Raw genomic sequence first — 26,215 nt, forward strand, 5'->3', positions numbered from 1 at the left:
AAATGTCTTGGAATTAGTTGACCATATCATCGTTCCCATAAAAAAAAAAAAAAATAGGGCACCACTTTTAAATATGAGAGAGAAAAGATCTTTAAGGGCCAATCTTCCCTTCTATTTTTAATGAGAAAACACATTATGGGCACTCACTTAGTTGCATTTACAGTGGACTAAAACTTCTTAGTTAATTAGTATTATATTTCCTTGGAGTTACGTTGATGTAAGCCTGGTTAAGTATCCCTTACATTTGAACTTTTAACTGCTTCGAACCTGTAAACGGGGAATTCATTATACATTGTTCCTTCATTCATTAGGAGATGAGGGCACTCGACTTACATTCGTCCTCTCTAGCCCAACGGCATGATGAGTTCCAGCAAGTGTCTTTCCCATGTTCGCAGTTGGATTTTGGAGAGTATTATCTTCATGTTATTGAAGAGTGTTGATATAGGGTTAAGAGCAGCCGCTATCCACACCAAGTGAACCGATTTAGTCTCCCTTTTCTCTCCCTCTCTCTCTCTCTCTATATATATATATATATATATATATATATATATATATATATATATATATATATATATATATATATATATATATATATATATATATATATATATATTATATGTTCTTTTCATGCATATGTCATCTTGGACTGTGAAGAGAGGAAGTGATTACAGAGGTCCCCAGGAGCAGTGCTCTGCAGTCGGGGTAGATATGATGTGGATCTGAGGTAGCATGTTTGCCGATAAAGCATCTGTATTAATGGAGTAAAAAACATCTCTCCCTCTTTCTGCTTCTTACGGACATGCTTCTGCGAAACGTCGGTATTGTGGTGAGTATGGCGATATTTTAATTATAGGGAGACGACAACTTTGCTGCTAAAACATAACTAGTTATAAAAACTCATACCACAAGTCTGTAGAAATTGAACCCAAAACTAAAACATGGCACATGTATACCAAGTTTTTGGAAGAAACTAACCATAAGCAGAGACTGACACAAGGAGACGCGGACACATTTACTGACATGACAAAACCAAGATACACTGCAAATGACACGCCAAAATCAGTCCTCCTCCTTTGTGGGAGCAGCAATGCGGTCCCCTATGAATGATAGTGCATCCTTCGCCTCCCGGAGTAATTCAATGCTGCGGCTAAGCTGACTTCGCTTGTTCACAATCGCCGGCGATTCTTCGAGCATCCTCTCGATGCCTCCCAAGTGAGGCCCAACCAACTCATCGATGATGCCGGCGTCTAGCTGCTCAGTCACCAGCTTTTGCAAGGCAAAGAGGAGATGCAGTGCCACATTATCAACCAACCTCATCAGAACAATCTTCCAGTAAGCCACCACCCTCATCTTCATATCGAAGGCCTGTTCCACTAGCAGATGGTTTTTCTCCCTCAGGTGCTTGATGTCAACAAAACACCCTTCAAATTCCAGAGTGTTCCCCTTTTGCCCGAACTTCACCTTGTCCATGAATTCGTCCGTTCTGCTTATAAAGCTCGACCATGTGCTCCTGTATAAAGGATTGCAGGTGTAGTCAGCGATCTTTTCTGTCTCCACCATCTCCCTTACGCGCTCCACAGAAAAAGCTCTCATCTTATTCATGACACTTTGAGCTGCCCTTTTCACTGAGATCTGCACCTGAGGGTAGGACTCGGAATGCATCATGAACACTCGAAGAACCACAGTTTCCAGATAGCTCCACACCTTGTTGATGAATTGGGTCGGCGAATTGGAGACACGCCTAACTTTCTCGCGCAGCAAGAAGAGGAAGGCCACTCGAGGGAGGAAGTTGGGGAGACACATTCCTTGCGACTCCACCAACACACGCATCTCCTCCACCAGAAAATTAGATTGCAGCAGCCCTTCATCAGGATACTTGGTGCGCAGATCATTTGCATATTCGTCCAGCATCTTGGCCAGCCGCCCCGTACAGTGCATGTCCTCCGCATCAGGAAACTCCTCATACTCCCCTGTTGCACAAAACAACGACCGCAAAACAGAGAACATGCAAAGACGATGTTAACAGAGCTACTGCGAGAAACCAAAGAATACAAATCTAGTAAAGAAGAACCACATTACGATGGTCTCAGAAGTGAGATTACACTTTCCCTTTTAGGTCTCGTGGTGGTAATGGTTATGAATGTTCAAGTCACAGGTAACATTACCTCTTAAAATTATCTTCCGTAGCGACTCCTTCGAGGCACCAACTATTTTCATGAACGCCGCCATTGCATCGGAGACGGTACTCAAGCATTTGGGGAGCTCGTTCAGCTCCGCCATATTTTGGTTGAGCTTGTCGTTCACCTTGGTGACGATGTCCGGCAAGCACTTGGCTAGTATAGAAGCCTGAATCTGCGTCAGCCTTTGTGCCAACACAGGAACACCGACGATCGACTTATCGATCTTCGACAAAAGAGGATGGCTTCTGAAAAGCTCTGCCTCTGTCCTCCTCGCCTCTGCATATGATTCCCCGTCCCCGACTCGATTTCTAACACAAACATAACCGAGTCCAATGTTCACGTCATCGGAAGTGACTTTCTCTAGCAGGCCTTCCGGCGACTTGTCCACTTTGGTGACGACCGCAAGAGTCCTTTCGCCGGTTTTGTCGACGCGCTGCGACATGCGGATGGATTCACAGGTTGGGAAGTCGACAGTGGCGGAAAGCACATTTAAAATTATGCTCTCATTAGGGCTGATGTACTCCATGATCAACCCAGCGATCTGCTCGTAGATGTCTTCCGGCTGGCCGTGAACAGGCACTCTGGTTATGCCAGGGAGGTCGATCATGGTGAGGTCCGGCATGCCTCTCTTCCTCACCACCAAGGTCAGGGGGGTGTTCGATATGCTCTTCCCATCGCCTGCAACCTCTTCGGTGGCCACAACGATGTCATCTGCTATGTCCTCTTCGGAGGAACGGACGGACTTGCCTTGATATTCAAGGGTTAGCTCCGGATCCTCTTGCTGGTGATTTTGTAGCCTCATGATGAGGGGCACCCTGGTGCAGATGCCTTGTCCTCTGGGGAGGCTTATTCCTGCAAGCGACTCTAGCACGCTCGACTTGCCGCTGGACTGATCACCCACAACAACAATGGTAGGCAGCTGGATGCCTTCCTTCATCACATTCAATCGCCGAAGCCGGTCGACGGCATCCAGAAGCGGGCGGATCCGCTTCTCGTAAGAAGAGGCCAGGTGTACCATAGATTCGAGTTTGGGCTCCGCCAGACAAGGAGCAGAGAACCTGGGCATGGTCGACTAATTGTAAAAACGGCTGCAACAAATAGAGTGCAGGACTATGGACGAGAGAGAGGGAGAGTAGAAGATGAGAGAGACCACAAGAAGCAGGTAGGACTTTGTTGGCAGAGAAGATGTGAATGGCGGCATGGGAATCTGTTTGTGATTATATATAGAAGATTTAGGGGGGGAGGGAGGCAGAGATGCAGGCCGGTGGACCTTGGAAGACGTACTACCTTCATAGCGGAAAGCGAATTAAATTGTGAAAAGCTAGCTTTTCCGATTCACGATAGAAGGTTACGTGCGCGGAGAATTGTGCTACTCGTTCCGGTTCCGATTCACTAGTTATTTCGAGTCGGAGAATGGTGTTCGCCGTTTCGATTTACGAGACGCAGTAAAGAAGAGAAGTATATTTTGATTATTAAAAAAATTCTTTCATAAGTTTTTCTACTTTATTTTTAATTTCAACTTATAAAAAGTTTTGTTAGTATAAATTAAAAGTATTTTAGTAAGTAACCATGCTATTGCTAGGGCACTAATATGACACATATAACCCACCTCTCTCAAACCATCATTGCCTTTCCTATGTTTGATATGGAGGGCTGTGAGGTCCATGTATTCTTCCCCTCGATCGAAACATAATATCTAATTGGATGATTTATAATGTATTAGTTTTTTTTCGAATACTATAAATGATAGCATACACTTCTACAAATAACTTTACTTATGGAATTTTGTAAATCATCAATCAAGTTAATTAAACGACTTACAATCAATTCATGTAATTGTTAAGGTTTATTTAGTTCTTGTATGTTATGAACCTTTTCAAAACAGATGTGCGTAACTACTTTCTAAAGAAAACAAATAAAAAAACACAATAGTTGCATTTTTATGAAGAGCAACATCAATATTATTTCATCTTACTGCCCAGATAGAAGCCAAACCCCTTGCCCTCTTTGTTCTCACCCCGTTATGCTTCAACTTACATGTCTGGTGATCCTTCATTTAAAGTATAAAAATTTAGCGCCTCGAAAATTCGAAACAAAAAAATAGTCGCCTACCGGCTCTAGCCCCGATGAGGACCACAATAGCTATATTTTGGCTTGAAAAAAATATGTTTCGCATGACATTTTTGTGAACTTCTAATGCCTTGCATTTTGAAAGTCGGCCTCATTCAGCTTGAAACTCAGGTTCAGATTTGGATGGCAATTTAAAAATTGGATTGAAATCATAGTCAGGTTATGATATCAGATTTCATATTCGGATATGGCTTTTTTTCCGTTCATATTCAAATTTGAATTCATTAACAACGGAAATAATAGATATGCTTTAGTGTATAGTCAATTCAAATCTTATAGTTTCACTTAATCCTGTAAAAAGGTCTTTCTTATATATAAGAAGGAGGGCCCTCGATCTACGAGCTTAACTTCACTTCAACCAGATTCTGATTTGAATACTATTCAATTCGGTTTCAAATAAATGTCCAACAGGCAATATTTGTACATCTTGAAAGTTGGTTATTAACATAGCATAATGTAGTTCTGAATAGTTCGTGTATTTACGATTGCATTCACATTCAAATGTAAAAATAAAAGTTGAATTTAGAAACTCGATCACAAACCCTTCTTTTCCCAAAATTTGGCCCGTGACAAAATTTTCCAAAAGTGATAAAAAGTCCAAGGACTTGCAGAAAGCGAAGTGAATTGTGAAAGGCACCTTTACGAAAATTACACCCTTCACTGTTCTGGTCACTTCTCTTCCTCCAATCCAATATGAGGTTCATTTCAATACTAATGAATCAATGCCATCTTTTCTTACTTTTTTATTATGAACAATAGCAGTATTTCATTTACTCCAGCCCTGCATATAACATGATTTCGAATTATTTGAGTTGAAGTTCTTTCTAAACGAAAATATAAATCCTTAGGTTACAGCTTTTTTTACTGTTCCACTACTTTGGACTGAGTGTAAGTTGGAAAAAAGGTCTTAAAAGTGAGGAATGAAAAGCAAAGATGAAACATATCAGTAAGCTTGCAACAGAAGCAACTTATGAATGAAGGAAAGTTTTGTAAGAAGCTGCTGGAAAGCACGAGAACCAGTCCTTTCCCATCTTTAAGTTTTTTTCCTCCATGGGTACAGCGTTTAATAGAAAACAAGCAAAAAGAAAAAAGAACATTTATGATCAATCAAATCACAAGCACACAACGTACTGTATAACAATAAGGTTGATAAGAATGCACAACAAGTTAGCTCAGCTTGGCTTGAGTTGTGCTTTATGAAATGAGGCCGACTCAATTAACTTGAGTCTGAGCTCAACTTTCGATAAACTAAGTCTGAGGTCAAGCTTAACTCGTTTAAGTTCACTTGATTGATATATATGTTTTTTAAATAAAAATAAAAACTGCAAGAAGGGTATAAAATTGAAAAAAAAAGTTATCGTTATACTCTTAAAAAATAAGAAACAAGAAACACACGAGCCCAATTGAGTTTAAACGAGTCAAGCTCTTATAACACAAACTCGACTCGTTTATAACTCGAATTTTATTAACTCAAGGAGAGTTGGAGCTGACTCCAGTTTATTAGTTGTAGTTGACCGGCTGAGCTAATTATTTATGCTACATGTAGAATGGAGGGTTGCATAGTGGCAGAGCTCCAAGACCTGAGGTCATCATTATTTGCCCTGCATCGGTTGTCAACACCAGTAAGTAAGCTTCACGGTAGTTTTAAAGAAGTTGGTGGAGGAAGAACTTGGGGAAGAAGAAAAGATGGCTACTTAAAAGGCTTACAACAAAGACAAAAGAACACTTGGTTTCTTCTTTCGGGAGTGGATGAGAGTCAGATTCCTGTCCTCTTGCCCAACTTTTTATTTCGCCATTGTCATTGATTCTGAGCATTTTAGGAGAATTATTCGAGAGCAACTAAAAAGAGATGATTCATATATTCTTCTCCTCGATCCAAACATAATATCTAAGCATGTCTCTCTATCCCTACGCATGATTTATAATGTATAGTTATCTTTCGAATAACATAAATGATAGCATACACTTCAACAAACAACTTTGCATATGACATTTTGAAAATAATCATTAAGTTAATTACACGACTTACAGTCACTTCATGTAGTGTTAATGCATGTTTACTTCGTATATGCTATGAAGCTTTTCAATATAGATACGCACAATTACTTTTTGAAAACAAAAAAACACAATAGTTATATTTTTTGAGTGAGCAAGATCAAAAGCATTTCATCTTACCACTTAAATGATGAAAACCATCCCAACCCCTTGTCCTCTTTGGGCACAAGGCAACGTTGTAGGGGAGCCATTCCCGTCACACTTTATCTTCTATGTTAGGTAGCCCTTTGTTTAAAGTATAAAAAGTTTGCGCATCAAAAATTCAAAATAAAAAATGTCGTCTACCAGCTCTTGCCTCAATGAAAACTACAGATAGGAACACTAATCTAATAACCTTAACTTTTAACATATATATATATATATAATTATTAAAAATAAGTAAAATTTATAAAGCTGATGTGGGCAGTGCCCACACTAGTCACTATGTGCTCGGCCACTCACATGTTCCGGCATCAGATTTTAAAAAGAACCTACCGACAGTAGTTTGGAAAAAGGTGTCTTAAAGTGAGGAATGAAAAGCAAAGGGAGAACATAATGAATAAGCCTTCGAACGAAGCTATGTTCCAAGAAACCGGGTATGCCCGGAAGTCAAAGTCCTTTCGGGTATTGGATCGTATTGTATTAATGCACAGACCCGTATCCACACGTGTCAAGCCATATGGAACGTGTGGAAGGCCACGTTCAGCACGCGAGCTGCGGGTACGCCTGGGCACCGGGACAGGCCACCGCCGGGTACCCGGTACTCGGCCCGGTCCGGGTCCGGCCGGGTACCGGTACTCGGCCCGCCATGAGCCCGGGCCCGGGCCTTGACAAAAAAGTTTTCATGCCAAATTTATCGGGCTCGGCCCGGCCCGGCCCGGGCCTGCCACTGTGATCGGTGGCGGCCCGATAAGCCCGACATGGGTTTTCTTATTTTCTTTCTTAAAAAAAAATGAACTTAGAGAATTAGGAACTTAGGGTTATGAGTTAAGTTTTCTTTTCCTCTTTTGTTTCATTAAGAAATTTCATCGCCGCGAGCTCGAGAGTGCCTTCTCTAGTCTTTCTCAATGGCCATCGCCCCTAGGCTGCCTCCTCCGGTCCTCCCGTCGGTCGCCGCCATCGCACAACTGCTCTACTTGCTTCATCGTCGGTTGCATCGAGTGCTCCTCGAGAGGACTACTTTCTACTGGTTGGTGTTGTTCTTGTTTTTGTTATTCTAGTAAGTGCACATGGTTTACGAAGCCTGATGCTTGATATTACATGGGCCCGACCCGACTCGTTTAGAAACGGGCTGGGCCTCGGACCAGTCTGTTTTGAATGCCGGGCTTTGATTTTTTCATTTTTAACGGACCGGGCCGGGCCGGTCCGATGCCCAGCCTTAGCTGCCGGCGACTGGCAAGCAGTCAGTCTCTCGCCTTTTCGGGTCGGATCGGTTGAGAGCGAAATCCGGCCTCCTCCCCGCAGCTGTAGCCGCCGGGAATGATGACAAAATGATCGTGCCGCAGGGTACGGCCTCTGAGCGCATCCGCCGACTCAGGCCCGATGTGATGGGCAACCCCATGGGCCGACTCGACTAAGACTGGGCTTGGGGCGCGTCCGGTCTCTGGACTCGGCTGGGATCAACCAGCGCCTTGGCCAAGCCCAGCTTATCTGTAACGACCCAACTCAATTTTTTAGTTTGGGTTTTGGTTCGGCATGTTTCGATTCTCTCCCCATTTTACCGTTTTAGTTACAGTTTGAAAAATCGTAGGAAATATGTAAACAACCATTTTAACAACTGTTTTTATAAGTTTTTAAGATTGCTCCTGAAAAATAATGATCAAACCCACTCTTATGCTTCTGTTCTTGTTTTATTTGGTCAGAAATTGGTCCCTTAACAATTTTGTTTTCAACTTGAAAAAAAAAAAAGATAAAAACCAACACAATCAACCGATTTTTTCTCACAATTTTGTTTTCAACTTGAAAAAAAAAAAAAAACAACACTCACAAATTTAAACAAGAGACGGATCTTTTGAAGTGCCACATTGTTGCCTCGATCACTTGCAAACCCATATCGCTCCTCGACTTGGGATACGACATCCAAATATGAATCATGTGATTTGATCCATTCAAGACTCGTCCAGATAAACGTGCCGGTATAGCGGTTGAAAGAAAATCTCAGGTCACTTCTAAATGGTCAATGTTTTGGACTTAGTTAAGTATCCCTTAGGTTTGAACTTTTAACTTCTACGGGAAATTCATTTCACATTGTTCCTTCATTCATTAGGAGATCAGGGCAGTCGAGTTGCTTTTGTCCTCTCTAGCCCAGCCGGATGAGTTTTAATTTTGAATTTTTTTAAAAATGATGTAAATAATTTCTTGAAAAATAGAAAGAAAATTCCTATATGATCAGGCTTGGATCGTATCGATAAGAAGCCGACCCAACGTATATTTTCACCAATACACGTTGTAGCCAGTCTACATTTTGAATGTTAGGAGTGTAACAGTTGGGGTTAAGGGCTGGTAATTGTAGCCAGTCTACATTTTGAATGTTAGGAGTGTCAACTCTCTCTGCTGCAAAAGAGAGATCACCGATATACAAGTCATCTTGAAGCCACAAAAACAAGCATCTTACCTTAGAGGGAAGGGTCGAGCCTTGGCTGCTAGCCGCTGCTTGTAATTGGGAATCAATCACTAGCAGCCCAACGATCAGTTTGTTGGACATTTCGAGGCCAGAAAGCTAAGATATAGGAAGCTAAGATGTAGGCACGAGATGACACAAACGCTAAGGTAAGACTGAGTAGGCAAAGTTGCAACCAGTGAAACAGTAGGTTTCTTCATGAACAAAGGTAAAAAAGAAAAGAAAGAGCCAGTTTCTTGAGCTAGACAAGGTGAAAAGCCTAGCTTTCTGGACGGAAACTTCCAAAAAGAGATGGATATGAAACGAATCTGAAAAGCTGGTGGATCTTTTGATTTGCGAGTCCGACTTATGGTGGGATGAGAACTCGTGCTGCTTTATTTTTATACGAAGAGAAGAGAAGATGGGTTCCTTTGTATCCACAATATTGCTCTTGGAAGGTTGCCCTTGTTATGCATGGAGAATCATGTTATTAGAATATTGTGATCCCATCGTTTATTATCCAGGGAACTAGCACCCACAAAATTCAAACCAATGACATACCTTCTGTGTGAGCACACCTCTGACCAGTTATGTTATGTTCTTCGAGACAATTTTATAAACATATTTATAAAACACAACGTTTCTATTTCCAAATATACTCCAAGTTATCAAATTCAAAGTACAATGAGCTGAGTCAGAAAAACTTAATTTAAAAGCAAACCATCTCATCTCTAAAGCTCACCTGACATAGCCAACTAATAGAGCTCAAGTTGTATCTTTCCCTATAGATGGCTCTTACTGTAACAACTAGGGGCAGAGCTAAAATTTTTTCATAAGGAAGACCGAATTAATGTTTCTAAATTTTGACTAAGGCTGAAGTATCATTTTACAAATAAAATTCTATAAAACAAATGAAATTTTCTAAAATTTTACATGTAATTTAAAAAAAAATTAAAATAGGGCCAAGGCCCAAGCTGGCCCTATCTTGGCTCTGCCTTGGTAACAATGATTTGTTTATATTGTGAGTGTAATTTCATCAATATACTGTAATTGCAGAGTGGCCATGTGGGCTGTCGCCCTCTCATATAATTTATTTGTTTACATATTGGTTGTCTCCAACTATTTGTTTAACATCTTGCAATCATTATTATGTATTTGAAGGATGTAAGCTTTTTTTGAAATTAATGCTCTCACGCCAAAATTTATGGTTCTGCCATTGTAAGTTTTCCTCTCTCGCTTCTGCAGTCTGTATGGCTCTAATAGCGGAGCCAGAAGTACAAATTAAAAGACAAATACTAAAAAAAAAAGAATACCATCTTTCCGTATCTTCTCTCTCTCTCTCTCTCTCTCTCTCTCTGTATATATATATATATACATACAGAGAGAGAGAGAGAGAAAGAAAGTACTCTATGACTCCCGGACGCTTTCAAGTTTTTCATGGGGGGGCATGTTGTTTACACCACTGATGATCTTAGATCTAGAAAATGTGATCACTTAACAAGTTTATGCATATTGGCAAACTTATATCTTCATGGATAACTGATCGTAGTGAAGCAAATTAATTAGGGTTTTTCACAGTTGCGTGCACGCAACAAGTATACATCAAAGGAGGGTTTGGGTGATTTTGAATTTTTTTTTAAAAAGTAATGGCCATTTCAGACTGCGTCACGATCATTCCTAACCTTTTTAAATAGTTTCCTTTTGTATTTTAATGATGCGACTATGGTCATTGCACACTCAATCTCGTGCCCGCAGGGGTATACACAACCACCACGCAAATAACTGAGACTAAAATTGTGCACAATGTTCGTGCACAGGGGAATCCACATAACCACCGAGCGAATTAATGGAACTAAGAATATAGAAACAAAATCCAGCACCCAAGCGATGAATTAAACTGTGCACTTTTTTCTCAAAGGCTGTCTTTTACTCTAAGGCCACGTTTGATGGCCTGGATTTTTTCATAGGGAAGATTTTTTCAAGGGAAAAAATCCAGGGTAAGTTTACCTAAGGTAAAGTTTCCTTCTTCCATGCCATGTTTGATGGCCTGGAAATCTTTTTCAAGGTAAAAAATTCAGTGTTCGTCGTCTTGGTGAGGGGAGAAGGTGAAGCCGGACATCCCTCACCTCCCCTTACAGCCACACTGCACTCACCGCCATCACTGCTGCCACGCCATGGATATGGCTGGTCATGGGACGCGTCTGCGCCAGATCCCTGCTTGCCGGAGGTAAGTACAACCGAATGGGCTGCGTTGAGCTCTCCCAACTCCAGTGTGCATATGGTAGGAAAGGGGAGGAGGAAGAAGAGGAAGAATGAGTGAAGTGTGGGCCGCCGTGCAGTGGCCCTTGCCTCTTTCCTCTCCCTTCCACTATTAGTGGATACGGCCCTCCCTCCACCCTCCCTTATCCTTATGCGGCTGGTGTTGGCATCCATCAGTGCCAGCGTTGCCATGGAAGAGGTCTTGCGCTCCCTCTCGGCTTTTCACAGCGCCCTTCTTCTCCGTCGCCCTTCCTAATGGGCAGGAAAAAAATCCACGGAAAAAAGTCGGACCTCTGAAGGTCCGACTTTTTTCCGGGGTAAAGTTACCCCTATCGTACTGTTTTTGCAGGGGAAAATTTCCTGCGTTTGATATGCTTGTGAAAAACCGTACAAAAACGGTAAATTTCATCCCATGCACAGTAATATCTGCGCGCATCAAACGTGGCCTAATAGAAAAAAGTGGTCATCAATTCCTTGCAATTTTGAATTTGGGAATCGAATTCTCAGATGCCCATGATCCCTCAACTCCCTATCTTAGAGCATTAAGGGATCCAGGATGCATCCGCATATTTTCTGTCAAATTGCATTAAAAAAAAAAAAACTAACGATAACCAATCTAGATTAATTAATAATTGAAGATGTTGAATTTCCTTGCCAGATAGTACCTCTTTTTATGATTGAAGAGTGGGCTTGTCCCATAACAAAAGAAGAAACATCATGGAGCTGGCAGTTCTACGTGGTTGCACTGCTGCAGTCGAGTCCACAGTTGCCAGTTTCAGTGATGTAGGATGGCTCGGCATGATGAGTATCAGAGTTCATGAATTGGACGGGATGTATGACCATCCAAGTTTACCTATGGCTGGAGATACTTGGAAACTTCTGGAGCTGCAGTGTCACTCTAAACTTTGCAGCAAAACGCATTCTATCGAAGGTTTATTTCTGCAACATTGGGCACCATTTCTGCAACATTTACCTGGGCTTTTTTCCTGGTTGTGGTCCTGCTCTTACTGTTCTTATTTTCTTCCAGAGTGTTCTGAGTTTCCTTTCTCTTCTCAAGCGAATTGATCGCCTCTTGCAGTTTGACAGGTCTTCTTTTGTAAACGCTTTGATATTGATCTTTTGCATTCACTGAATCCTTTGGGATGAAATGCTCAGTCATATGATATGAACACCTTTCTATCAGGTTGATGCCAAGCTATAATGGGATTTTGACACTAAATTGCATCCGGACACTGACACAAATTGCGCTGAAGCTCTCTGTTGCTGTGCCTCTTGTGAGTTTGATTTCATATTTTACATGTTCTTTTGGATTCTGCTACTAAACTGCCTCTTCCTTGCATTCCAAGGACCGTGTTGTAGAACTCATAAGACCATTCCAGAATGTGGCTTTATGGCAAATTCGAACAGAAGCAAGCAGAGCGCTCCTTGATCTAGAGTTTCATGGAAAAGGCCTCGATGATGCCTTGATTTTGTTTATGCAATTCATAGACAAAGAGCCATCTCTGAGAGGTAATGGACCCCTTGTTTATGCTTAGCTGTCCCCAACCCCATTATCCAAGGTTAACTTGTTTTGCACTGCAGGGCAAGTTAAGCTAGCAAGGCATGTCCTGCGTATGTGTCAGTCGATTTGTGCATTTGGATCCTGTGATACCGTAAAGAGCACTACTCTTATTGGACTATTGCGTCATCTTGGGTGTTTAAAGGCCTTCAATAATGTCTTCCTTCGCCATCAGTTATTCTGCATATTGCACACACTTGCAGGAAGGTAAGCATGAAATATACTGTAATGAGACTGTTATGTCATAGGAAGAATTGTATATGCAATATATTGAAGCTAATTCGTTTTTATTACTTGGAGAGCATAAGCTATTTTTGAATGGAAAGTCCTGCAATATTTTCAAAATATTGCCAAACAGTATTTCTCGCATCTTTGTATATTTCTTTAGCTTATGTTTCCGTTTTTTTTTGTTATTTTCAGATTTTAAAAGCTATTTTGAATCTTCATCAACGTACTTCTAAGAAAATTAATATAGAATTATTAATTTAATTGTTTTCGATTTTTTTATTATATATTCAAAATTTTCCTAGAAAAAGATTATGGAAAAATGCCCAAGAACAAGCTTGCCCATAAGGACCTGTGAACTATTTTTATGGGTAAGTCACTGTCACGTGAATCATGGGTTTTCAAAGATTTTGGAACGACACTCAAATGAGATGAGGGCTTTTTCAATCTCTGTTTGAAGTGTTTGTAACAGCGAGTCCCTGTTGATTCTGCGTTTGGTTTCTTTTTTCAGGCCTCCCACACTTTATGGTGTTCCCAGGGTTGCTGTGCACCCTATGCCGCCGGATCCAGAAAGCTGTAGCGAACCACAGATTAGACCATCGATGCTAAAATTAAAAATTTCAAACCCACAAGATCCGCCACCTCCTGAATTGACTGTAGTCTCATCGGAGGCATGCCATTCTGCTGAAACAAACAAGGAAGCAGAAGCAGTATCTAATGGAACTGAGCGCAGGTTGCCTGTGGTAAAAATTCGAGTTAAACAGAACTCTATAATTCCTAGAGTTGACACGGAGCATCTGATGGAAAACTCTCAAGGAAGGCCAATTGAAGTGGATTTGGCAGGTAGCAGCTCAGCATCGGTAGATGCCCCTGTGAGAATCATGAGCGAGCCTGTCAGCATAAGCAATCAAATTGTTGAAGAGGTAAACTCTTCACATGACCATGGATCCCGGATGACTGCTAGTGTTGGGAGTGCAAAGTTTGTCAAAGAGGAAGACATCGGAAAGGAGTTGCAATGCACTGCCGATTCGAAGGGAGTGGTGTTGGTGGACTCGAAGAGGGTCGCATTGGAGGACCGGTCGTCACCTAGCACCAAGAATGATGATGTCGAAAGAGAAGCGGAGGGGTATGCAGCTATGCATGCAGACACTGTTCAGGTCAACAATCCCAGTAGAAGTTCAGACATGCACGATAGCATGGAGATAAATTGTTTACAGCAGAAATCAGACTTGAAGGTGAAGGTGAAGAAGAAAGAGAAGGAGGGGAGGCGGAAGCGTGATGACCCTGAGTATTTGAAGAGGAAACGTCTGAAAAAAGAGAAAAGACGAAGTGAGAAAGAGAAGGCAAAGTTGGGGAACAAAGAAGCAAACAAAGGGGAAAATGTTTCAGCTGCTGTGGCAAGTGTTAAATATGCCAAATTGCAGACGACGAATCCTGCTGCGGTTGAACATAGACCAACAAACGTTGCGGAAACTAAAGTGGAGGCTTCTGAAGTTGGTAGTTCATTGCCTAAAATCCGACTCAAATTCAAGGGTCGAAATATAATTAGTCAGTCACAGCCAGATCTATAAGGCTGGATGGGTCGGGTTTAGCGCCAGTTTTGCTAGTCAACTTATTTCTTGCTTGTTTTTTCATTTGTCAAGCAAACCGATCGCATCTTTGATCCTCGAGGTTGCTGGCAGAGCCTCTGTATCAATTCCATTGTAGTGTATCCACGAACCAAAGGGAAAAGAAAAGGCAGATGTTTTTCCCCAAAATGGTGTAGTTGAACATTTATCTCAGATTCTCTTGTAACTCAGGCGGTTACCAAATTGATGTAAAGCGTTGTAATTCCTTGTAAATTTTTATTTCATTTAAGAATGTCTATACCAGCTTGCCTTTTTTGGACGGTTTGTAATATCAGTTGTCGGCAAATGGGTGAGAACATGATAGATAAGCAAGCACACGAGCAGATCTATACGTTTCAACTGACTAGTTCGCATTTTCTTGGTCAAACTGTTGTAAACATTAGGAGATCAGGGCACTCGACTTACATTGGAGCAAGTGTACTACCCATGTTCGCAATTGGATTTTGGAGAGTATTATCTCATGTTATTGAAGAGTGTTGATATAGGGTTAAGAGCAGCCGCTATCCACACCAAGTGAACCGATTTAGTCTCCCTTTTCTCTCTCTCTCTCTCTCTCTCTCTCTCTCTCTCGATATATATATATATATATGTTCTTTTCATGCATGTCATCTTGGACTGTGAAGAGAGGAAGTGATTACAGAGGTCCCCAGGAGCAGTGCTCTGCAGTCGGGGTAGATATGATGTGGATCTGAGGTAGCATGTTTGCCGGTAAACCAAATGATCTGCGATAAAATTCATGGTTCATTAATCTAAGGATCTTAAGTTAGACATAAAATCCACACTTAAAATCCTCATTTACTTCTTTTCATTGAGAAAATAGATTTAAGATTTTGAAGAGAAAGGTTGAATTTTAAATTCACTGTTTCTAAATGATAAAGATATCAAATTTGAAGATATCAAACATCCTTTAAGAGAAAAGTTTCGTTTGAAGATTTTTCTAACCACCACATGGGCTGTCTAGTAGTTTTATTATTTTTAATTGTCAAAAATATGACTTAATAGATGGCTGCAATGTCCAAACGCAGAAGATTTTATGCCCAAAATGGCTGGATATATGCGCAGATCTAGATGATAGATATAATGGGCAGGGAATTAAACGATATTTTATTGGACATAGTACTACCCAATTCCGATTCAACTGTAATTTCCATGATTTTGTGGGGAACCCGATCCAAAATAGATCTGCATAGAAGCCTTTGAGAGGCAGTAATGGAGTAAAAAACATCTCTCTCCCTCTTTCTGCTTCTTACGGACATGCTTCTGCGAAACGTCGGTATTGGGGTGAGTATGGCGATATTTTAATTATAGGAAGACGGCAACTTTGCTGCTAAAACATAAATAGTTATAAAAACTCATACCACAAGTCTGTAGAAATTGAACCCAAAACTAAAACACATGTATACCATGTTTTTGGAAGAAGCTAACCATAAGCAGAGACTGACAAGGAGACGAAGACACACAAAACCAAGATACACTGCAAATGCCACGCCAAAATCAGTCCACCTCCTTTGTGGGAGCAGCAATGCGGTCCCCTATGAATGATAGTGCATCCTTCGCCTCCCGGAGCAATTCAATGCTGCGGCTAAGCTGACTTCGCTTGTTCACAATCGCCGGCGATTCTTCGAGCATCCTCTCGATGCCTCCCAAGTGAGGCCCAACCAAGTCGTCGATGATGCCGGCGTCTAGCTGCTCAGTCACCAGCTTTTGCAAGGCAAAGAGGAGATGCAGTGCCACATTATCAACCAACCTCATCAGAACAATCTTCCAGTAAGCCACCACCCTCATTTTCATATCGAAGGCCTGTTCCACTAGAAGAGGATTTTTGTCCCTCAGGTGCTTGATGTCGACTCCACACCCTTCAATTTCCACAGTGTTTCCCATTAGAGTTCCCTTCACCTTGTCCATCAACTCATTTTGTTTACTTATGAAGCTCGACCATGTGCTCCTGTATTCAGGATTGCAGGTGTAGTCCGCGATCTTTTCCGTCTCCACCATCTCTTTTACGCGCTCCACAGAGAAAATCCTCCTCTTATTCATGACACTTTGAACTGCCCTTTTCACCGAGATCTGCAGCTGGGGATAGGACTCGGAATGCATTATAAACACCCGAAGAACCACAGCTTCCAGATAGCTCCACACCATGTTGATGAATTGGGTCGGCGAATTGGAGACACGCCTAACTTTCTCGCGCAGCAAGGCGAGGAAGGCCACTCGAGGGAGGAAGTTGGGGAGACACATTCCTTGCGACTCCACCAACACACGCATCTCCTCCACCAGAAATTTAGATGGCAGCAGCCCTTCATCACCATAGTTGGTGCGCAGATCATTTGCATATTCGTCCAGCATCTTCGCCAGCCGCCCCGTACAGTGCATGTCCTCCTCATCAGGAAACTCCTCATACTCCCCTGTTGCACAGAACAGGGACCACAAAACAGAGCACATGCAAAGACGATGTTAACAGAGCTACTGCGAGAAACCAAAGAATACAAATCTCGCAAAATTAAAGTCACATGTAACAGTACCTCTTAAAATTATCTTTCGAAGCGACTCCTTCGACGCACCAACTATCTTCATGAACGCCGCCATTGCATCGGAGACTGTACTCAAGCATTTGGGGAGCTCGTTCAGCTCCGCCATGTTCTGGTTAAGCTTCTCGTTCACCTTTGTGACGATGTCCGGCAAGCACTTCGCAAGTATCGAAGCTTGAATCTGCGTCAGCCTTTGTGCCAACACAGGAACGCCGACGATCGACTTATCGATCTTCGACAAAAGAGGATGGCTTCTGAAAAGCTCTGCCTCTGTCCTCCTCGCATCTGCATATGATTCTCCGTCCCCGACTCGATTTCTAACACAAACGTAACCAAGTCCAATATTCACGTCATCGGAAGTCACCTTCTCTAGAAGGCCTTCGGGCGACTTGTCCACTTTGGTGACAACAGCCAGGGTCCTCTCGCCGGTTTTGTCGACGCTCTGCGACATGCGGATGGATTCACAGGTTGGGAAGTCGACAGTGGCGGAAAGCACGTTGAGTATGATGCTCTCCTTAGGGCTGATGTACTCCATGATCAAGCCAGCGATCTGCTCGTAGATGTCTTCCGGCTGGCCGTGAACAGGCACTCTGGTTATGCCAGGGAGGTCGATCATGGTGAGGTCCGGCATGCCTCTCTTCCTCACCACCAAGGTCAGGGGGGTGTTCGATATGCTCTTCCCATCGCCTGCAACCTCTTCGGTGGCCGCAACGATGTCATCTGCTATGTCCTCTTCGGAGGAACGGACGGACTTGCCTTGATATTCAAGGGTTAGCTCCGGATCCTCTTGCTGGTGACTTTGCAGCCTCATGATGAGGGGCACCCTGGTGCAGATGCCTTGTCCTCTGGGGAGGCTTATCCCTGCAAGCGACTCTAGCACGCTCGACTTGCCGCTGGACTGATCACCCACAACCACAATGGTAGGCAGCTGGATGCCTTCCTTCATCACGTTCAATCGCCGGAGCCGGTCGACGGCATCCAAAAGCGGGCGGATCCGCTTCTCGTAGGATGAAGCCAGGTGTGGCATATGTGCGAGTTTGGACTCCTCCTTGCAAGACTTGGCCATCGGCGACTAGTTGTAAAAATGGCGGCGACCAATGGAATGCAGGACCATAGACGAGAGAGAGGGATAGTAGAAGATGGGAGAGCACCAGAAGCCAGAAGCAGGAAGGACCTTGGTTGACAGAGGTGTGAATGGCAGCATGGGCATCTATCTTGTGTTTATATATAGAAGATTTTACTAGGGACGGAGGAAGAGATGCAGGGCTGTGGACGGTGGAAGGTGTACTACCTTAATTACCAAGCTAGTCGTTCCGATTTACGGTAGAAAGTTGAGTGCTTGGAGAATCGTGGTGGTCGTTCCGATTCGCGATAGAAAGTTAAGTGCTTGGAGAATCGTGGTAGTCGTTCGATTCGCGAGGGAACGTTTCCTGCGCGGATAATCGTGCGTGATGAGGGAAGTATATTTTGTTAATTTATTAAAAATTTCTTTCATATTTTTTTTTACTTCATTTTAAATTTTATTTTATAAAAAGTCATTTTCTGCATAAATTAAAAATATTTTAGTTATTAACCATACCAACCCACTAAAAACTGTGCACTAATCCGGAGAAAGTTACTCCCCTTAAAAATGTACAACAGGCCAGCTAAGCTCGAGCTTGGCTTGAATTGAGCTTTATAAAATGAGGTCGAGATCAAGTCAATTAACTTGAGTCTGAGCTGTGTCTGAGCTCAAGTTTGACATGTTTAAGCTCACTTGATTCATATATTTTTCTCTGGAAATAAAAATCCAAACTACAAGAAGGGTATAAAATTCATAAAAGATTATCCATATACTTATAAAGTTTAACAAACAGGAAAAACACGAGCCAAGTTAAGTTTAAACGACTCAAGCTCTTATAACTCGAGCTCGACTCATTTATAACTCGTGTTTTATTAACTCAACAGGAGCTCAAACTCAACTCTAGTTTATTAATACAAGTCAAGCTCGAGTGCTGAACTAATTGTACTAATTTGCATCCTTACATGTGGAATGGAGGGTTTCAGAGTGGCAGGGCTCCAAAAGGCCGAGATTATCATTATTTGCCCTGCATCGGTTTTGAACATTAAGCTTCAAGGTAGTTGTCAAAAAAAAAAAACAGAAGGAAAGTGATTGGTAGAGGAAGAGCTTGGGGGAGAAAGAAGAAGGCTGCTTAAAAGGCTTGGAATGAGACAACAGAACACATTGCATTTTCTTTGTGAATTGTTTTTGTTCATCCGTCATTTATGCACTCTTATATTTATGGTACTTATTATTACTTTCACTATGTTACCTCCAAACATAATATCTAAGCGTGTCTTTCTATCCCTTAATTGGATAATTTGTATTGTATAGTGAATTTTCTAATAAGATAAATGATAGCATACACTTCAACAAATAACTTTACATGTGGCATTTTGTAAATCATCAATCAAGTTAATTAAACGACTTACAATCAATTCATGTAACGTTAACGTTTGTTTTATGTTAGGCACCACATTGTAGTTTTGATGTTGCTTTATCAATGTCTTTTCTGTTTCTGTAGGGAGAGTTTTCCGGTCATTGTTCGTTAAACTTACATTTAGAAATTCGAATCGTCACCCGAAAAGTTGGTGTATATCCCTTTATAACTTGTGAAGCTGTGTCTAGGGATGAGGATTCCTGCAGCATTTTATTATATGAGAAGAAGATGAACGAGCGGGTTCCTTGGGATCCACATTGCTCTTGAAAGGTTGCCCTTTATCATATCACGGATGGAAAACCAAAAATGCACAAGAAGTCGGAGAGTCAGTTGCCTAGGAGAGGCAAACACAACAAAGTTGATCTCTCTCGTGGAACTCAAGAAGAAACAGAATGTTAATGACAATAGATTATTCACACACGTAACCTCAACTCCATGTTTAAGGGAAAAGAGAATAAGGCATGAAACGACAATCAGGAGAGAGGAGAGAGAACTTATTTAGTAAAAACAAAGAAGCAAGAAAGATATATGAAAGCAACTCACCAGCGTCATCTTTTAAATAATTTATGCATATCCACAAGCAGCCTATACGCATATTCATCAATAACTGATCTTATGGAAGCAACTTATATAGATTTCAAGAGACGCAACAAGTCCAAGGTCGCTGAACAATGGGTGCATTGCATGAATCTATACATGAAAGCGAAGGACGAAGAAAGGAAGAAAATAAATGGCTAGCACGAAGTGATGGTGCATTGCGTTGGATCTCTGTCTCTCTCTCCTAGTTAGTCAGTAGATTCAGTACCTTGAACGAGTAAATGGGAATGGGGAAAAGGAAAGAAACAAGAAAAGACTCAGAATGGACGTTCATGTATTGAGCGTATAACAAATCAGTTCAACTTAATTTTGAAGGCCAACAAAGAGGGCCTCCAGATAGACAAAGAAGTTGGCCATCAATGATTTGTAAAACCGATGACGAATATAACAAAAACATCAAGGATGAAAAATTATATGCAAGCAGTTAAAAAATTATATGCAAGCAGAACTAACCTTTGCAACCCATTATATATTCATCCTATGTGATCACTAGTTGGTTGCAAAATAAACTGAATTCGTGGGGCCTAATAACAGCTTTATTCCGTCATCTGACTATGTAAAATAGACTTCCCTTGATTATTGCAGAGATCAATTATGACAGACTTGGCTCAATAGACTTCCCTTGATTATTGCAAAGATCAATTATGACAGACTTGGCAAGCATAGTTGAAGCTAGATGATATATCCAGAAGGGAATGTTAAATATTGAAAGCTTGCTTAAGATCGAAGGCAATGAAAAGAAGACTTTGACGCATGCAGACATTAGAGTGGAAAGTGGCTCACAATTTGTGAGGACAACAAATAGCATCGGCCATATGTTTTGGTTGACATACAAAACCAAACATCGAGGACGAGAGTGGTATATTTAGCCAACCGATCCTCGACGAAAACGGACACCCTCGGCCTCATATTTATAGAGCAGGGCGGAGCCTCCACTTTCTCCTGCTCTTCGATACAGGACTTTTCTCTTACTCCCGCCACCCTCCGTCACGGTGCGAGCGGCAATGCTTTGGATGACGGTGCGTCCTTTCCCTCCCGCAGCAGCAACTGAATGCTTTACTTGAGCTGCGTTCTCTTCTTTACGGTCGCCGGAGATTCTTCGAGCAGCCTCTGGATGCCTCCCAAATGAGGCCCAACCAAATCCAATTATTGAAAATTATATCCAATAATTGGATTCAAATTTTGTCCTACATGAATGTCCGATCAAATAATTCAAATGCCATCTTCATTCTGCAATGCCGGTAATTAAATTCAAATATCTGAATGCATAAGCCTCACTCATGAGACAAGTGGTTTGACCTGCAACTCACCACGATAGTCGTTGGATTTGAACTTGGATGGATTTGAATAATATTTCATCTGATTCTGTTGTGGTTTTAAGAACAAGATTTGTACAAGATATGATTTTCTAGTCATGACTTATTTAGTTTCGCTGGTAACTGCCTCCACATTTATGAGTTTGTAATTTACTTCCTATTCATCCGTGCGTTCCTCCAATATGGTTAGTTGCTTGTGATGCCCTCTACTTAATTAGAGAAATGGCTTTATCTTTTCATGTTTTATTCGTGTCGACTTTATGTTGTTATTCTGTTCATCTCCTTAGTCTTTAAAACTGAATTTCTAGCATAATTGGATGCGTTTTTTTTTTTTTTTTTTTTTTTGGATAGACGGATTGTTTAAAATGCGTATTGCAATTTTTTATTTTCTATAGGGGCTGTTTGTCTTTGTGTGTCAAAGTTCTGAAATGACTGCATCCTAATTCCAGTTGTCGGACGGCTTCCTGTTTCAGATTCCCATTTTGGCAACCATGTATCCTTGACATGTGGATGTGCATCTGCATTTCTTGTGTGTCATATCACAAGTATATAAATGTGAATGTTGTGCACACATTTAGTGTGTATTTACTTGATTATTTCATTCATATCACAAGTATATAAATGCGAATGTTGTGCACACATTTTGTGTGTCATATCACATTTAGTGTAGAGTTTATCTTTAATGATTCTTTATATTTTGTGTTGCCTTCAAAATTATTTCATTGGTTTCCTTCTATCAAAGGTTTCATATAGTAATGCAACCTATCGTTGGGCACCATTGCCGCATTCAAATTTCCATATTTCGTTTTTGCAACATGTACCTGTGCTTTTTTCCTGGCTTTAATATTGACCGTTTACCTTCGAGGGAAGGGTCGAGCCTTGGCTGCTAGCCGCTGCTGGGAATCAATCACTAGCAGCCCAACGATCAGTTTGTTGGACATTTCGAGGCCAGAAAGCTAAGATATAGGAAGCTAAGATGTAGGCAGGAGATGACACAAACGCTAAGGTAAGACTGAGTAGGCAAAGTTGCAACCAGTGAAACAGTAGGTTTCTTCATGAACAAAGGTAAAAAAGAAAAGAAAGAGCCAGTTTCTTGAGCTAGACAAGGTGAAAAGCCTAGCTTTCTGGACGGAAACTTCGAAAAAGAGATGGATATGAAACGAATCTGAAAAGCTGGTGGATCTTTTAATTTGCGAGTCCGACTTATGGTGGGATGAGGACTCCTGCTGCTTGATTTTTATACGAAGAGAAAAGAAGATGGGTTCCTTTGTATACACAATATTGCTCTTGGAAGGTTGCCCTTGTTATGGAGAATCATGTTATTAGAGTATTGTGATCCCATCGTTTATTATCCAGGGAACTAGCACCCACAAAATTCGAACCAATGACATACCTTCTGTGTGAGCACACCTCTGACCAGTTATGTTATGTTCTTAGAGACAATTTTATAAACATATTTATAGAACACAACGTGTCTATTTCCAAATATACTCCAAGTTATCAAATTCAAAGTACAATGAGCTGAGTCAGAAAAACTTAATTTAAAAGCAAACCATCTCATCTCTAAAGCTCACCTGACATAGCCAACTAATGGAGCTCAAGTTGCTAACTGTTTATCTTTCCCTATAAATGGCTCAACCCTAACAACTAGGGGTAGAGCTAAAATTTTTTCATAAGGAAGGCCGAATTAATGTTTCTAAATTTTGACTAAGACTGAAATATCATTTTAAAAAAAATTTCTATGAAACAAGTGAAATTTTCTAAAATTTACATGTAATTTAAAAAAAAATTAAAATAGGGCCAGGCCCAAGCTGGCCCTACCTTGGCTCTGCCTTGGTAACAATGATTTGTTTATATTGTGAGTGTAATTTCATCAATATACTGTAATTGCAGAGTGGCCATGTGGGCTGTCGCCCTCTCATATAATTTATTTGTTTACATATTGGTTAAACTGTGCACTTTTTTCTCAAAGGCTGTCTTTTACTCTAATAGAAAAAAGTGGTCATCAATTCCTTGCAATTTTGAATCGAATTCTCAGATGCCCATGATCCCTCAACTCCCTATCTTAGAGCATTAAGGGATTCAGGATGCATCCGCATATTTTCTGTCAAATTGCATTAAAAAAAAAAAAACTAACGATAACCAATCTAGATTAATTAATAATTGAAGATGTTGAATTTCCTGGCCAGATAGTACCTCTTTTTATGATTGAAGAGTGGGCTTGTCCCATAACAAAAGAAGAAACATCATGGAGCTGGCAGTTCTACGTGGTTGCACTGCTGCAGTCGAGTCCACAGTTGCCAGTTTCAGTGATGTAGGATGGCTCGGCATGATGAGTATCAGAGTTCATGAATTGGATGGGATGTATGACCATCCAAGTTTACCTATGGCTGGAGATACTTGGAAGCTTCTGGAGCTGCAGTGTCACTCTAAACTTTGCAGCAAAACGCATTCTATCAAAGGTTTATTTATTTTTGTTGTTCATGTTGGCTTTAGAATTATTTCATTGGTTTCCTTCTATCAAAGGTTTCATATAGTAATGCAATCTGTCATTGGGCACCATTTCTGCAACACTTACCTGGGCTTTTTTCCTGGTTGTGGTCCTGCTCTTACTGTTCTTATTTTCTTCCAGAGTGTTCTGAGTTTCCTTTCTCTTCTCAAGCGAATTGATCGCCTCTTGCAGTTTGACAGGTCTTCTTTTGTAAACGCTTTGATATTGATCTTTTGCATTCACTGAATCCTTTGGGATGAAATGCTCAGTCATATGATATGAACACCTTTCTATCAGGTTGATGCCAAGCTATAATGGGATTTTGACACTAAATTGCATCCGGACACTGACACAAATTGCGCTGAAGCTCTCTGTTGCTGTGCCTCTTGTGAGTTTGATTTCATATTTTACATGTTCTTTTGGATTCTGCTACTAAACTGCCTCTTCCTTGCATTCCAAGGACCGTGTTGTAGAACTCATAAGACCATTCCAGAATGTGGCTTTATGGCAAATTCGAACAGAAGCAAGCAGAGCGCTCCTTGATCTAGAGTTTCATGGAAAAGGCCTCGATGATGCCTTGATTTTGTTTATGCAATTCATAGACAAAGAGCCATCTCTGAGAGGTAATGGACCCCTTGTTTATGCTTAGCTGTCCCCAACCCCATTATCCAAGGTTAACTTGTTTTGCACTGCAGGGCAAGTTAAGCTAGCAAGGCATGTCCTGCGTATGTGTCAGTCGATTTGTGCATTTGGATCCTGTGATACCGTAAAGAGCACTACTCTTATTGGACTATTGCGTCATCTTGGGTGTTTAAAGGCCTTCAATAATGTCTTCCTTCGCCATCAGTTATTCTGCATATTGCACACACTTGCAGGAAGGTAAGCATGAAATATACTGTAATGAGACTGTTATGTCATAGGAAGAATTGTATATGCAATATATTGAAGCTAATTCGTTTTTATTACTTGGAGAGCATAAGCTATTTTTGAATGGAAAGTCCTGCAATATTTTCAAAATATTGCCAAACAGTATTTCTCGCATCTTTGTATATTTCTTTAGCTTATGTTTCCGTTTTTTTTTGTTATTTTCAGATTTTAAAAGCTATTTTGAATCTTCATCAACGTACTTCTAAGAAAATTAATATAGAATTATTAATTTAATTGTTTTCGATTTTTTTATTATATATTCAAAATTTTCCTAGAAAAAGATTATGGAAAAATGCCCAAGAACAAGCTTGCCCATAAGGACCTGTGAACTATTTTTATGGGTAAGTCACTGTCACGTGAATCATGGGTTTTCAAAGATTTTGGAACGACACTCAAATGAGATGAGGGCTTTTTCAATCTCTGTTTGAAGTGTTTGTAACAGCGAGTCCCTGTTGATTCTGCGTTTGGTTTCTTTTTCAGGCCTCCCACACTTTATGGTGTTCCCAGGGTTGCTGTGCACCCTATGCCGCCGGATCCAGAAAGCTGTAGCGAACCACAGATTAGACCATCGATGCTAAAATTAAAAATTTCAAACCCACAAGATCCGCCACCTCCTGAATTGACTGTAGTCTCATCGGAGGCATGCCATTCTGCTGAAACAAACAAGGAAGCAGAAGCAGTATCTAATGGAACTGAGCGCAGGTTGCCTGTGGTAAAAATTCGAGTTAAACAGAACTCTATAATTCCTAGAGTTGACACGGAGCATCTGATGGAAAACTCTCAAGGAAGGCCAATTGAAGTGGATTTGGCAGGTAGCAGCTCAGCATCGGTAGATGCCCCTGTGAGAATCATGAGCGAGCCTGTCAGCATAAGCAATCAAATTGTTGAAGAGGTAAACTCTTCACATGACCATGGATCCCGGATGACTGCTAGTGTTGGGAGTGCAAAGTTTGTCAAAGAGGAAGACATCGGAAAGGAGTTGCAATGCACTGCCGATTCGAAGGGAGTGGTGTTGGTGGACTCGAAGAGGGTCGCATTGGAGGACCGGTCGTCACCTAGCACCAAGAATGATGATGTCGAAAGAGAAGCGGAGGGGTATGCAGCTATGCATGCAGACACTGTTCAGGTCAACAATCCCAGTAGAAGTTCAGACATGCACGATAGCATGGAGATAAATTGTGTACAGCAGAAATCAGACTTGAAGGTGAAGGTGAAGAAGAAAGAGAAGGAGGGGAGGCGGAAGCGTGATGACCCTGAGTATTT

At 41.3% G+C, this 26,215-nt stretch overlaps 3 protein-coding genes across 9 annotated transcripts in view; 1 reads left to right on the plus strand and 2 right to left on the minus strand.

Moving 5' to 3' along the window:
• LOC116261764 (transcription initiation factor TFIID subunit 2) overlaps positions 1 to 26,215 on the plus strand; it is a 59,691-nt gene extending 33,476 nt beyond the window's left edge. For 3 of the 7 annotated variants that reach the window (XM_050079926.1, XM_050079930.1, XM_050079932.1), the window contains 2 exons: positions 12,784 to 12,967; positions 13,497 to 14,863. In XM_050079926.1, coding sequence (XP_049935883.1) covers positions 12,784 to 12,967; positions 13,497 to 14,556 — 1,244 coding nt within the window. In that variant the 3' untranslated portion in view covers positions 14,557 to 14,863. Of the gene's footprint in view, positions 1 to 12,229; positions 12,289 to 12,385; positions 12,477 to 12,548; positions 12,712 to 12,783; positions 12,968 to 13,496; positions 14,864 to 26,188 lie in introns of those variants that run through there. The other 4 variants (XM_050079929.1, XM_050079928.1, XM_050079931.1 and 1 more) reach the window with 4 other exon arrangements.
• LOC126410436 (dynamin-related protein 4C-like) lies at positions 885 to 3,388 on the minus strand. Its single transcript, XM_050079933.1, has 2 exons — positions 2,166 to 3,388; positions 885 to 1,970 (listed from the first exon to the last, which is right to left on the minus strand). Exons 1-2 carry the CDS (start codon positions 3,244 to 3,246, stop codon positions 1,060 to 1,062), a joined length of 1,992 nt encoding a protein of 663 aa, XP_049935890.1. The 5' UTR covers positions 3,247 to 3,388; the 3' UTR covers positions 885 to 1,059.
• LOC116261766 (dynamin-related protein 4C-like) lies at positions 15,957 to 18,389 on the minus strand. Its single transcript, XM_031640614.2, has 2 exons — positions 17,136 to 18,389; positions 15,957 to 17,018 (listed from the first exon to the last, which is right to left on the minus strand). The coding sequence occupies exons 1-2, from the start codon at positions 18,205 to 18,207 to the stop codon at positions 16,108 to 16,110; spliced, it is 1,983 nt and encodes a 660-aa protein (XP_031496474.2). The 5' UTR covers positions 18,208 to 18,389; the 3' UTR covers positions 15,957 to 16,107.

The sequence above is a fragment of the Nymphaea colorata genome, chromosome 10 (assembly GCF_008831285.2).
Source record: "Nymphaea colorata isolate Beijing-Zhang1983 chromosome 10, ASM883128v2, whole genome shotgun sequence".
Lineage (NCBI taxonomy): Eukaryota > Viridiplantae > Streptophyta > Magnoliopsida > Nymphaeales > Nymphaeaceae > Nymphaea > Nymphaea colorata.

What these genes read in the sequence shown, in the direction of transcription:
- LOC126410436 (XM_050079933.1), bottom strand. Translation starts at nt 3,246, where the DNA reads ATGCCCAGGTTCTCTGCTCCTTGTCTGGCGGAGCCCAAACTCGAATCT. An exon ending in ACGGAAGATAATTTTAAGAG is followed by an intron (nt 1,971 to 2,165) that starts GTAATGTTACCT and finishes TTTGTGCAACAG; the next exon opens with GGGAGTATGAGGAGTTTCCT.
- LOC116261766 (XM_031640614.2), bottom strand. Translation starts at nt 18,207, where the DNA reads ATGGCCAAGTCTTGCAAGGAGGAGTCCAAACTCGCACATATGCCACAC. An exon ending in TCGAAAGATAATTTTAAGAG is followed by an intron (nt 17,019 to 17,135) that starts GTACTGTTACAT and finishes TCTGTGCAACAG; the next exon opens with GGGAGTATGAGGAGTTTCCT.